Raw genomic sequence first — 14,172 nt, 5'->3', positions numbered from 1 at the left:
GTCTCCAAATGAATCACTACTGTGCAGACTCAAGCTCCAAATGAATCACTACTGCGCAGACTCGGCCTCCAAATGAATCACTACTGCGCAGACTCGGCCTCCAAATAAATCACTACTGACTCAGGCTCCAAATTATGTCACTGGTGCAAGTGACAGCGGCCATACTGGGATGTTTTGGCTTCACTTTTCTATAGTGGAAGGAAGTGGAGAGGCATCGTCCAACTTTTTTTACAGTCTACGGTCAAAGAGATGTTAACAACAAAATTAAAAGAGGTTGAAAAAAATATATAAAACTGCCATCAGCAATTACTTCGTCCAAGCATTGCAATGGCAAAATTATGGATACTAAATAGCATTCTATAGCTTTTGGATACTAAATAGCAAATCCTTTTTGTAATCTTTCCATTAAATTTGTTGATGATTTACATAAGAATGATTTGATAACTTTTGGTATGGTAAGCATGGTATAAAAATTATTTGAGCCATGGAGTTTGGGGTGAGGATCATGCCCTTAAAATGTAATAATAATAATAATAAATAAATAAATAACATAGCTAAAGGACAGATAATACAAATGCAGTTTTAAATGTATTGCTACAAATGACAATAAAATATGTAACTCAGAAATTATACAGGATTTTAAACAGGATTGATTCTGACAAACTTACAGATCTCTTAATTATAGTTTTTTTTTTTACTTAAAGAACTGAACATACTGTATTTACAAAGAAGAAGAAGTCAAACAGTAGCTTTGTCCATAATTCATAGGGTCCAGGCTTTGGTCCTGGTGCTCCTGATGGACAATCCGTTCCTCTGATGACACATGCGATGCTCTCACCTGATACACCAGTGTGTTTGTAAAGAACAGCGTTTTTTGACAAAATTTAGGGTAATATGGCTGATGCCCAATATGACTAACATATGAAGATTGGGTGTAATTTAATGGCCAGTGGAATCAAAATAGACCAGTCTCACATTTTTGGCTTAAATAAACCCTGCACAATTGCTGCTGACTGCCATCTTTTGTGTTATTATATGTAAGCACTTGTTCCACAGAAACAACATTTGGTACGAATCCTTGGAATGACTTGTTTTTGTCACTGTTCTTAAACAATATAGTGTCAGTAAGGTACAGTACTGGGCAACTGTGCAGTGATGCTTGGTTTGAAGTGAGCCTTCCAGTTGATTCTGAAGATCTTCACTAGGGTTCAGGTCTTTGTGCAGGCCAGTCAAGTTTTTCACACCAGTCATACTAAACCATTTCGTTACGAACCTCACTTTGTCCTACGGCAAGGTTTCCCAAACGGGAGTTTATGAGTTGATGAATTAGATTGAATTAATCATGGAATAGCTTTGTGAGATTATCAAAGGCTGTGATTTATTTAAATAATTTTACAGTCTGATTTCAGAGTGAAGTCTCTGCATGTGCTATGAGTTTATTGTACATTTGGGAATGTGACGTTTGTAAGATTTACTTTTTAAAATTATTATTATTATTGAATATTCACAGCCATGGAGGGAAGTGTGACTATGACACGGAGCCTCAGGGTTACATATGTACAAATTACATGGTTCAGAGGAGTTTTCATGCTGAAATAATCTTCTTCTTTCTATACACTGATTCTGTTTATACACTGAAAATGAATAAAACTTACATGTGGGGTTCACTTGTGTTCTTCGGTTTTCACAGCAAATTCTGTGGTGAAGAATCGGCGGCCCCAGCTGCAAAAGCCAGCGGGATCCCACAGTTCTTATCTGGTGCTCAGGGGCCAAACGCTGACTCTAGAGTGCATCCCAGAAGGCCTGTGAGTATTCAGCCAATGTCATTTCATGGCCGCTGAATTTACTAGCAAAAACATCTGCATGCACTCTTCAGCTGACAAAAACAAAAATAATCTGTCAATTAACATTTTAACAGAATTCAATATCCAATATACAGTGGCGTTTATGAGCTATTCTTCTCAAGACTAAGACAGCATTTGTGCAAATATAACAAACAGACACATGGCTAAACATATAGCAGACATAAATCCAATAAACAGGTAACAATGTAGAAAGAAAAGATTTGTAGCCTATAATGTCTGTTATACATCAGAGGCGGATGCAGAAAGTTGTTTGTGGGTGGGCCTGAATAATATATGCAATATATACGCAATATATATGACAAATACTGCATATCCTGCCATGGCGGGCCAGACTAAGAAAACCATTTTAACTTACCTTGAATGAGCGGTGTCTGTAGCGATGAAGATGTTTAAACAAGTCGCTGTCATCTGGGTTTGGAATGAAAGATGTTGATCATTTTGTCATAATCTAAGTTTTCTGTTAGTTCTCTTTCAAAAGACAAAAGTATCAAATTGTAATGGCGTCTTGTCAACATTGACGATCTCAGACGTGTCTTGATCCGGACTGTTACGGAGAAAAGTCTCTCAACGCAGCAGGACGTCATCGGTAGAGTTAAAATGGCCCTGAATAGACTGTTGGTGTTTGGTAAAATGTCATGAGGACAGCTACAGTACAGCTACAGTACTTCAATCAGTGAGGGGAATTTTCCATTCCTGTATCAATTTTGCCTCTGACGTGTTGAGTGAAAACTGTGTATTCATCACCTCAGACTACAATACCATACAAATCGCATGGGGCTTTCAGCAGTTCTTTCAGGCCAAAACTGGTGGATCCAGCTAAGAGGGATGCTGAAGCTCGCATGATTCCATATGTATCCTCTTTAAAGAGTTCAGCTCTGCTATCTGCCTGTCCAGGATACAGGATTATCCACACAATACCCTTAAATCATTGTTTTTGACAACGGATGTTTTCCCTAGTGTTGTGGTGATGGCAGACTCGTTGAATTTATTGCTCTGATGAGAAGAAGTGACATCCCAGTCATGCTTGGCCATTAACTCCTCCGTTAGTTTGAGCACTTTGTCAAAGTCACCATTGGAAATCTGCATAAGTAGCTTTCAGTTTTTCAATCAACAATATATAGTCTGTCACCCACAGTGATTAACTCTGTTATCCTTTCGTTACAAAATCACTGCTCTCAAACAGTTCTAGTTTGATCACTTGATTCGGCATATTCAGCTAACGCCTTCAGTAATACATCCAGCAAATCAAATATTTTGTGCATGGACCCTGATTTTGAGCTCCATCTCGTCTCGCACGGTATTTCCAGTTCCATACATTGGTGGTTCAGATTCATCTCCTTTTGTAGCGTGATGAACTGAGCGTGCCGTTGTGTATTATTGGCCACATCCCCAGACACTTTGGCAGCAGTGCAAAGCACCAACTTGAGCCGATGGGAATTGCTTTCAAAAATGCTTCTTTCAGGTGAACTTGAGTCGGGGTTCAATCTTCAGCTGGCTGGCAGGAGCTGCCACTGACAGGTCATATGACCTGCCACCATCCACTGGCGGGTCAGCTGGCCTGACACTCCAGCTAGTTAGGCAACTACTGATTGAAGACTGATCTACCTATTAGGAAGTCATTTGGTTTTTATTTTTTATTTTATTTGTAAATTATTTTTTTTATTACTTTGAATAAATGAATATATTTATTTGCGTTCATGTCTTCCTCTGACAGCCTTCATTAAGCTATGAGTATGACTAGGCTATGCGTTCCTTACCACTCCTGTTGCAAGGAAATGAATAATTTTATTATTGTGAATATGTTCTTTTGAATCTATTATTTAATATGATATACATTTTATATTTAAGTAGTCTAATGGCTGTGGCCGCTTCTGTCCAGCCAGCTGCTATTGAGCTGCAGGTTAAACGTGTTCCCTACCACTCTTACTGCAATGAAATTCATTGTTTTATTATGAGTAATGTATTCTTATGAATCTACTCTTTTGTATAATCGACGTTTAAGGGAGGTTTATCCTGAATACAGGAGACAAATGGCCGTGATCCCGACTGGTGGGTCTAGCCAGCTGCTATAGAGAATGAGGAGTTACGTCACAATGTTTTCACTCCACTTTGCATTTTGGGAAGGCGTCGCCATATTAGCAGGATACGCTATCCATTGCAATGGTTACTTTGACAGTGACTATGAGAGCAAGAGAAAGAGCAACAGAGAGAGAACAGCTTGATATTTGTTTGCATTCTTGGGAAGAAATGGAGGAGAAAGCGAAAGGAAAGGGGCTCTATCAGGAGAGACTAAATCACACCGCCAAGCAGCATTATTTAGAGAAACTGCTTGACATCAACAACATCGACCCGTACGACCTGCCGGCTACAGAACAGACGAAAGACCCAGAAGCACTTCCACCTCTTTTATGGATTAAGACCTTTATTAGTAAAGTGTGCACAGAATGTGGTCTTTTAACATCTGTCAGGGAGAGTCCAGCCTCGTCAGGCCCAATCATCTCACACACCCGTTCACAATCACCGCAGTACTAATCAGCCGCACCTGTCACCACCTCATCAGCACTAGCTTAAATGCACAGTCACTGCAGTCACACTTCGTCTGGTCTTGAGTTCACTACGCTACTCCTTACCTGACTCACTGAACCCGGACTCCATCCTGATACCTTCCTGTCTCTGTGCCATCCTCTTCAGCCCGATCCACAAAGGAACCCGTCATCACGTGAGCCCGATCCCTTCCATTCCATAGACTGTTGCTCTAACCCGTTTGCTCTCCATCTCTCTCTCTCCCAGCACCTGTTCAATAAAGCTCTCTGTTTACTTTACCTCTCCGTCCCTGGTCTCCTTCTGTACTGTGACAGAAGACCAGACCCCAACTTACCCACTTATGGAGCCACAACCACCGAACCCCCCCATCACTGGAGGATTTAATCCACGCCATCCGTACGCCCGTTGTATCTGCCTCCCACAGTCCCATGGCACGGCCCGCTATCTCCTCCGGTGAGGCGGCAGATTGTGGTGGCTTCTTATTACAATGTTCCCTATACTTTGAGATGCAGTCACAAGCCTTTCCCAATGACCGCGCCAAGGTGGCCTTCGTGATCTCTCATCTCGCCGGCCGCGCTCTTCACTGGGCCCAGTCCATGTGGGAAAGTAACAGTCAGGCCCTTCGCACTCCCCCACCATCACGCTCCGCATAGGGTGCCTTCATGAGGAAACCATCTCGTTTCTGGTGCTGGAGAATTCCACAGTGGAAATCATCCTGGGGCGCCCCTGGTTAACCCAACACGCACCCATCATTAACTGGAGCACCAACGTTATGAAGTTATTATGAAGTTATTCACTGGAGTGAGTACTGTCAGCAGCACTGTATGTCCCAAGTTCTTCCCCTGTGACCTGGTTTCCTCCCTGTCTGTGCCACCTCCATCGAGAGCCCTGAACCCACGGAACCACACAGCATTCCCTGGGAATACCGGGCGTTCCAGGATGTGTTCAGTAAGCGGGCCGCGACGAAACTACCACCTCATCGGCCGTGGGACTGTGCCATAGATTTGCTGCCTGGAGCTCAACTCCCTAAGGGTAGGGTGTACCCTTTGTCCATCCCGGAGCAAGGAGCAATGGAGGAGTATATTAAGGAGGCTCTCCAGCAAGGCTTCATCCGGCCCTCCACCTCCGGCCCTCCATCCGGCCATCCGGCCGCTTCAAGTTTCTTCTTTGTGGGCAAGAAGGCTTGCGGCCTTGTATTGATTACCGGACCCTCAACTCACAAACCGTGAAGTATCCATATCCCCTTCCACTGGTGCCGGCCGCCCTCGAGGAACTTCGTGGAGCTCGTATCTTCTCCAAGCTGGATCTGCGAAGCGCCTATAACCTCGTTCGTATCCGCCATGGTGACGAGTGGAAGACCGCCTTCATCACGCCCACCGGACACTATGAATACTGCGTTATGCCATATGGCCTATCCAACTCACCTTCCGTATTCCAGGGATTCATGAACGAGGTGTTCCGGGAGTTCCTCCATCATTCTGTGATCGTGTATATCGACAACATCTTGATTTACTCCCGGAACCTGGCCGAACATCGCCACCACATGGAGCAGGTCCTTCAACAGCTGAGAAAATTCCACCTCTATCTCAAGCTGGAGAAGTGCGAGTTCCACCTTACCACCGTCAAGTTCCTCGGATATGTCATCAGTCCTCAGGGCATCCAGATGGATGACAAAAAAGTCCAAGCCATTCACCACTGGCCACAACCCAAGACCGTTAAGGAACTCCAACGCTTTCTAGGATTCTCACATTTCTACCGCCGTTTCATCCACCATTTCAGTCAGCACACAGGTCTCATGTCTATGCTCCGTAATAAGCCCAAGTCTCTGTCCTGGATGCCCACCTCCCTCCAGAGCTTTGAAGAATTGAAGGAAGCCTTCTGCACCGCTCCTACCCTCACGCTGGGAAGAGGAGACCATCTACAGAGTCAATTCACTTCTGGACTCCCGGCGTCGAGGCGGCCGCCTAGAGTATCTCGTGGATTGGGAGGGATTCGGCCCCGAAGAGAGAACATGGGTTCGTAGAGATGATGTGCTAGATCACTTACTCCTCAGTGACTTCCATGATCGTCACCCAGATCATATCTCCCGGGTCTGGAGGGCCTTCTTCCATCTCCTCGGCGTATCAGTAAGCCTCACCTCCGGATATCATCCACAGTCCAACGGCCAGACTGAGTGCAAGATCCAAGAGTTCGGGAGATATCTCCGTAGCTACTGCCACAACAACCAGAACCGCTGGAGCCTCTACCTTCCCTGGGCCGAGTACGCACAAAACTCCCTTCGACAGCAAACCACCGGCCTCACCCCGTTTCAGTGCGTACTCGGTTACCAACCTCCCCTATTCCTGTGGATGGGAGAACCCGCAGACGTTCAAGCGGTGAATCACTGGTTCCGAGAGAGCAAGAGGGTCTGGGCCCGATCCCTTCCATTCCATAGACTGTTGCTCTAACCCGTTTGCTCTCCATCTCTCTCTCTCTCTCCCAGCACCTGTTCAATAAAGCTCTCTGTTTACTTTACCTCTCCGTCCCTGGTCTCCTTCTGTACTGTGACAACATCACTGTCTCAGTGCATTAAGCATTTTTTTTATATGAGAGGAAAACACTTGTAAATAAACGTGTTGCGTTCACATTTTGGGCTCATATGCGTGTCTGCACATAGTAGTATGCTTTATAGTTTTGTCTTTATCACTGTCTTGGTACATTAAGCCACATTAAGCGTTATTTGTGTTGAGTGTTGTATAATGTCTCTGTTCAAGTTCTGCTAATTCACAAGCTGAGTGAGACTCATACTCGAAAAGGCAATGTTAATTATTAAACCAAACAAAATCAAAACTTTCAAAAACACCGGCAATGTGATTCTTTTATTGAGTGATAGGCAGTGGGTTTAATCAGTGACATTATTAATAGATTTACTATCTGGCGGCTTCTCGTCATCTCCACGACCTGCTTCCCTTGGTGTTTTTACACATAGGAAAGGCGAAAAACATATTGCATTGTCCGGTTTTCTCTCAGAACGATTATCTGAGCTACTATTGCAATTCTCAATGCAGCAAGAATGACATACAATGGTGAAATTTTTCACAGCCACGAGAGAAAATCAAACTACTGCCCTAAACTCAATAGCGGAAAGGCAGCGCGATCCTCCCAGTATGAAGCAAAGAAAGCTTCCCAGAATTCAACGCGGCGTGACGTCAGCTTCACATTCTCTATTACGCTGCTAGTTTAATGCGTTCTCTACCACTCTCTCCGCTAGGAAATATATTAATTTAAGATTATTAATACATTCTTATAGGTCTATTCTTTTAAATTGTTGACATTTTAAGTCAAGTCAAGCTACCTTTATTTGTATAGCGCTTTATACAATACTGATTGTGTCAAAGCAGCTTTACAGTGTCAAACAGGAAAATAGATTGTCAATAATGCAAGAAGACAATAACAAAGAGTCATTTTTCAGCTAAAGTCAGTTCATTGATGATTCAGTGATGTCATCATTCAGTTCAGCTCTCTTCAATAGTGTCTGTGCAATCAGTCAAGCTTCCCCAACTAAGCAAGCCAAAGAAACAAAAACTCCATCGGTGACAGAAATGGAGAAAAAACCTTGGGAGAAACCAGGCTCAGTCGGGGGGCCAGTTCTCCTCTGGCCAGACGAAACCAGCATGGCGTGGTTTAATTCCTGGATGCAGCACAGGTGCAGAGGACTTGTCTGGTGCCGATGGTTGTCGAGGTGATGAGGTCTTCACTGGGGATCTGTCTCTGGGGATCATCTAGTTGACATCGTCTCCGCTGACATTTAAAGCTGTAGAGGTTGTTACCCCAAACTAAATAAAAAAAGCTTGAGCAGTCACATAAAAGTAATCAAAACCAGGCTCAATCGAATTGCCTGACTTTAAGTTAGTCAAACTATTTGTAGCATGAACATGTAGATTTTATTTTAGCATTATTTAAGCATGAAGATTAATCAATAACTTATTTCATATTCATAAATGTTTGTGGATGGATCTTTCACAATAGTGAAGTAACTGCTGAGAAACATCTTTGAAAGATGTGACATCAATACTCGACACACGAAACACAACAATGGTAACACTTACAACATAAACCAGCATTACACAATGAACATGGTGGCTCATAGGGGTGATTGTTTTGTTCCTTTAGTCTATTTTAAATTGTTGGAATGTATTTTGATATGAATTTAAATAGCTCCATGAAATTCCCTTTATTAAGGAATGCATCTTCTGTTTCCCTGTGTCCTCTGAGGGGAATATCCAGCTTGGCACATGACATAACAATGTCTGAAACAACTTTAACATGTTGCTGGTTCGGCTCTGATTTAACATGGTCCCACGGCTTTGCGCTCCATTGCTTTCCCTGTATGCATCAAACTTAAAAAGCGCACTTAAAATGTGGTTTGCTAGACTCGTGTTTATTACAGGCCTGTCAGAGATCTCCAATCTTTAGTGAAAGCAAACTCACTATGTGCTTCAGGAAAATGTCTGCATACTTTACAAAAAATAGTAGGGTATCTCTTGTTTTGCTATATTCAATCCACTTAAACTTGTCATAGCAATAACAACCGAAGGAGCGTGATTTTCCATCAGAGATGTTCCCAAACACCGGTTGAGTGGCTGGTTCCTCTTTCGCTGACAGATCCGAAGGTGCACAGTTTAGATTTACCAAAGCCTTTGGCGGGAGAGGTTCCTTAAAGGCTGAAGCATTCATATGGGCATATTATCCGACTCACGAGATGTTGAGACCATGTCCATTTCGCCTTCATTCTCAGTTGACTGATGATCCTGTCATTTCTCAGTTTCTTTAGCTTCAGATAAAACTTTGTCTAGAGATGTTTTTCTAAAGTGTCATAGATAGCTGTTTAGATTTTTAGCCATTTTTAATTGAAATGAGCTGCTAGCGCAAATCCAGACAGACTGTGTTATAGGCGAAAAGAAGTACATAACTTACTACTAGCATAATGTAACTGAAGAGACTAATTTGCATTTTATTATTATTATTTTTATTATTATTATAGTTGTTATGAAACAAATGACTCAAATCATATAATTAATGAAGAATTTAAACTTTTAAAATTGTATTATTAAAAATAAAATATTAAAATATTCCCATGCATCTGACCGGGTAGACAAGCTGGGCCCACCCGTAGCTCTGCCCCTGTTATACATATGTAATACAGTATATAATGGATAGCCGTACATTACGCAATTTTACTGCAGGACATTGAGACAATAATCACCCAAGAAGAAACAGACGTATTAAAATAATAATAATGCTGCTGATGTCATGGACACAGTGCCAGGAATATTAAGAATCAAGCTAGAGAAGAGGAGAAATGTTTCAAAGTTGCATCAATGCATCAAAGTTTTAACTATTAATGGTTCTCGCATGAATTAGTGGTTTTATTATTGTTCATTTTATAAATATGAATGGGTCTCGCACATCAATTCTTCGTCTGACCACTGGAAAGGGATCAGTGGGCTCAGAAAGTCACTGAAGGAGCTGATTTGACTGGACTAGCAAGCAGTCGCTTTGCTAACTATTGCTTCCTCTGATTAAGACCAACTCCAGAAGTGCACTGGGAACGGATGGACAGCCCTCTCTCTCCCGCTCGAGCCAAGAAGCTGAACTACAACTGCTGGCTTCAGATCGAGAACGTGTCGGAGGTGGATGATGGCGAGTACACGTGCATTGCCCGGAACAGCCAGGGCTCTGTTAAACACCACTACGCTGTCACAGTGGAGGGTGAGACACAGACGGAAACACTCCTTACACACGTTACATGGGCTTCCTATAGTAAGAACAGCAGCAAGCAGCTAACCCTAATCCAAAGCCTAACCCTGTCTACCTTATTTTTATTGTAAGAGCAGGTGCGATCTTTTGTAACTTTGGAATGTAAGGCTTCCGGTACAAAAACAGTCAGTTATGCTGAAAACTGGTATTTGTTATCGTATTATATTAATGTATCATCCTAATCATGAACACACTGGTTTGTAGCTCATATATATTTACCGTTTACTGCACTTTACCTGCCTATAGCGGCTAATGAAATTCTTACACAAAATCACTTCCACGCTGAAAAATATGTACATGGTGTTATTAATATTGCTCAAAACTTATCTGTGCAGCAACAACACCTTAAAGTGGAACCACACACACTGCTCTTGGTCAGATTTGATAACAAAATGGGTTGCACTCTGTTTTACAGTATGTGCACTTACAGTGCACTTACCTATGGTAACTACATGAGTTAAGGTTAGGTTTAGGAGTAGGGTAGGTTCAGGGCTAGTACCTAGTTATTATTGCCCAGTTATTGTAATTACTATAATAAGTTTTGCTGTAATGAAGTGTGGTCTGTTGGATATTGCTCATTTTGGCAAATGTAGCAGCTAATCTGACGCATGTGCATGTAGACACATTTACCTACACTCATTCATTAATTTAAAGAGCACGAGTAACCTTTATTTGTAACTTATTGTTACAGATTGTTACTACAGAATAAACTACGCAAACAGCGGCACTTTTACAGTTTATCTAGACACTTGCATGACATCCTTACTAGACATCTCTTCCATCCATTCATTCGCTCTCCAAACCTCTGTAGGGTCACAGGAATATCTCTTCTGTTAATTAATGTTTTTTTTCTGTCCTGACACTTTCTGTGCCAGATGTCACAGTATACAATATAATATATGATATTATATTTTACTTTTATTATAGTTTATATCGTTTCTGTTGTTTTTATGGATCGCAGCTGCTCCTTACTGGAACAAGTGGCCTGAAGACCACCTGTATGCCCCAGGAGAGACTGTGAGACTGGACTGTCAGGCTGAAGGGATACCCACCCCAAATGTCACGTGGAGCATCAATGGTGTTCCTATCACAGGTACACAATTCGTCGATTTCAGCCTGCATGACTGATCAGCTGATACAATGTAAAGAGCTGTCAGTAAGCTTCCAAAATACATGGGAACACATGGGATAGAACATTGTTTTTAGTCTCAGCATCATTCTCTTATGTACTTTATTATTATTCTGAACTGAAGTGTTAAAATAGTAATAAAGAAATATGGTTGCATGCACCACTTATAACACCAAGCATACTGTGGGGGAAAAAACAACCCTTGATTAATATACTGAACAATTGAATAATTCAGGCCTTTAGTTCCTGTGAAAAAGCTGCATTATATGACACCATTGACAGCGCCACCTTGTGGCTACATTTTTCTGATTGGTCTTGTGACTGGACAATGGCAGCCATGCTTTTCATGATTGTAATGGCAACCCAGACAAAGACACTGCAGGCCAATTTTGGGTTAATTGGACCAGCAGTTTCTGCAGTTATAGCCACTTTCATGTTTTTTTCTTTTATAGTGCCATAAAATTGCCAACTCTCACTAGCTTATGTGTTCAAAAGTGTTTCAAAATTAGTGAAATTATATGATTGTGTTTATTAGTTCTATCCGTCTATGTAAACTTGGGGATGTGACACGTACCAGGTTTCACTACAATATGTGCTGGTGTGTTAGTTGACACATCTTTTGGGCAGCTAAAGGCTTGCTACTGTGCTGCCAGCATGGCAGTTTTCAGGGGTTTGTACGATAAAATAAATAGCCTCATCAAATTTAAACAGAAAATAAAAATGAAATAAATAAAAACTAATAATAAAACAAGACAGAATGGAAACTGCTGGCTTTCCTCTGCAAGAAGCAGACAAATTACACACGTTTGCAGTCACCATATACTGTACACTGCAAAAAGAGATGTATTAAATGACACATGTTGTGCAGAATTTTAACACGTGGTGAGTGTGCTCAGGGACATGTGTCAAATTTAACACAATTTGTGTTAAGATGGATCACACATCTACTGTGTAATGTAATTTAACACATTTAATGTGTCATTTAAACACATTATGTGTAACCGAAAATTATCAGAAACTGCTAATTAATGTTAATATGACAAAAAATAATAAGCATTACCACCAATTTGTAATTCTACAAAATTGAAATAAAACAGACAGATGTAAAAATGTTAGCAATTTAATTAGTCAAATGTTGTCAGGGATCAATGCATGCAGAGGCACAACAAAATGTTCTAAATCTCAATTTCATAAATTTAATTTAGATTAGATGACACAAATGCCGAATATCTTGTCCATAGGACGTCAGGCCCTCATCTACAGAAATGGTCATTTCGTCAATCGTCGCAATGATGTATTGTCATGTTGTGCTCTTCAAACTCTCAATGTAGATTGGCTGTGGTCTGGTCTTTGATGCGGTCTCAAAACTGCTGCAGAGGGATGCAATATGGCTCCAGGCTTAGAGTTAAGGGGAAAAAACAAATACATTTCAGGAGTTTAGAAAGCATCAAGACATCATTAAAAGAATAACTGTCCATGTAAAACATACCGTTACAAAGGGAAATTGAAGGAATGAAATTTCCTATTTAACACTGCAGCGACTTCCAGGCAACGGTGGCAGAAGAAATGCCAGAACAACCAGCATTAGGTAGCACTTTTCATCTGAAAATGAATGAAAACAGATTAGAGATACAATAAATGTTTAAGTGCAGGATTAAGAGCAGCCTAAGTAGGGTTGTTGTGATAACCACAATATTGCAATACCACAATACTGACAAGCCAGCTGCACAGGATGGCAAATAATTTTAAGGCTAAGCCCTTCTCATTTTACATTAAATACATGTGTTTTTAATGTTAAATAAGTTAATAAGAGTGAAGAGAGTGTTATTTTTTTTCTTTAAGACTTTGTGTACCATTGTGATTATTCACAGCGGCTCTATAGATATGCACTAAAGAAACCTAAACAGTCAGAGATCAACACATATATATATATATATATATATATATATATATACATATATACATATATATAAAAAACAGTATTACTAACAATATCAGAACTTTTGCATTGTCTGTTAAAATATCTTAAAGGGATATTTCACCCGAAAATGAAAATGATGTTATTGTTACTGTTGTTGTTACCCCCCCTCATGATGTTCCAAACCTGTATGAGTTTCTTTCTTCTGCTGTGATTAGCAACATTCTTTAGAATATCTTCTTTTGTGTTCAGCAGAAGAAAAACTCGTACAGGTTTGGAACAACATGAAGGGAAGTAAATGACAGAATTTTAATTTTTGGTTGAACTATCCCTTTAAGTAAAGGAAGAAAATAAGTAAAGGTTTGGAACAACATGAAGGGGAGTAAATGATGACAGAATTTTCATTTTTGGTTGAACTATCCCTTTAAGTAACGGAAGAAAATAAGTAAAGACTGAACTGCAATGAGACCTACCACACTTGGCATATTCAAGAAGCATGGGTACTCAAAGATTGTAGAAGTCCCCTTCGATATCCACGACCTATGCCTGAGATCAAGTATTGATCTCAACAATATACCTTTTAATTAATTTCTATTATCTACCAAAGAGTCAGATGATGTAGTAAACTGTAAGTTAGTTTATCAAGAGAAATGTAAAGGCCAACTGACAACAGTCAAGGAATGCAACAACCAAAATGTTCTTTCAGAGTAAAAAAAACACATTTGGCTGTTTTTGACATTAATTACATATTACTTACAAATCCATCTCCTTTTCCTTTAATCCGACCCTGCAAAGATGTGAAAGTAGTGACAAAAACAAGCTTTTCAGCACTCGATGGGTAACTGAAAACAGAGCATGTACAATATTAAAACACTTATCTGACAGGGCAAACACCACTGAGTAAAATTCAGTGTGGT

At 40.8% G+C, this 14,172-nt stretch overlaps 1 protein-coding gene and 1 long non-coding RNA gene across 2 annotated transcripts in view; one reads left to right on the top strand and one right to left on the bottom strand.

The window, feature by feature from the left end:
* Nucleotides 1-14,172, top strand: part of LOC107656721 (neural cell adhesion molecule L1.1-like) — a gene marked incomplete at its 3' end in the record, with an annotated part of 32,034 nt that overhangs the window by 6,679 nt on the left and 11,183 nt on the right. The window contains exons 6-8 of the mRNA XM_016444665.1: nucleotides 1,691-1,805; nucleotides 9,976-10,160; nucleotides 11,170-11,301. Coding sequence (XP_016300151.1) covers nucleotides 1,691-1,805; nucleotides 9,976-10,160; nucleotides 11,170-11,301 — 432 coding nt within the window. The remainder of the gene's footprint in view (nucleotides 1-1,690; nucleotides 1,806-9,975; nucleotides 10,161-11,169; nucleotides 11,302-14,172) is intronic.
* Nucleotides 12,597-13,805, bottom strand: LOC107656722 (uncharacterized). The gene is made up of 3 exons (XR_001630594.1): nucleotides 13,729-13,805; nucleotides 12,827-12,939; nucleotides 12,597-12,735 (listed from the first exon to the last, which is right to left on the bottom strand). It is a non-coding gene; the product is annotated as an uncharacterized LOC107656722 (long non-coding RNA).

The sequence above is a fragment of the Sinocyclocheilus anshuiensis genome, unplaced genomic scaffold (assembly GCF_001515605.1).
Source record: "Sinocyclocheilus anshuiensis isolate Anshui unplaced genomic scaffold, SAMN03320099.WGS_v1.1 scaffold3248, whole genome shotgun sequence".
Taxonomy (NCBI): domain Eukaryota; kingdom Metazoa; phylum Chordata; class Actinopteri; order Cypriniformes; family Cyprinidae; genus Sinocyclocheilus; species Sinocyclocheilus anshuiensis.
Note: the sequence above shows the minus strand (reverse complement) of the source record. Positions and strands in the feature narration are given on the sequence as shown.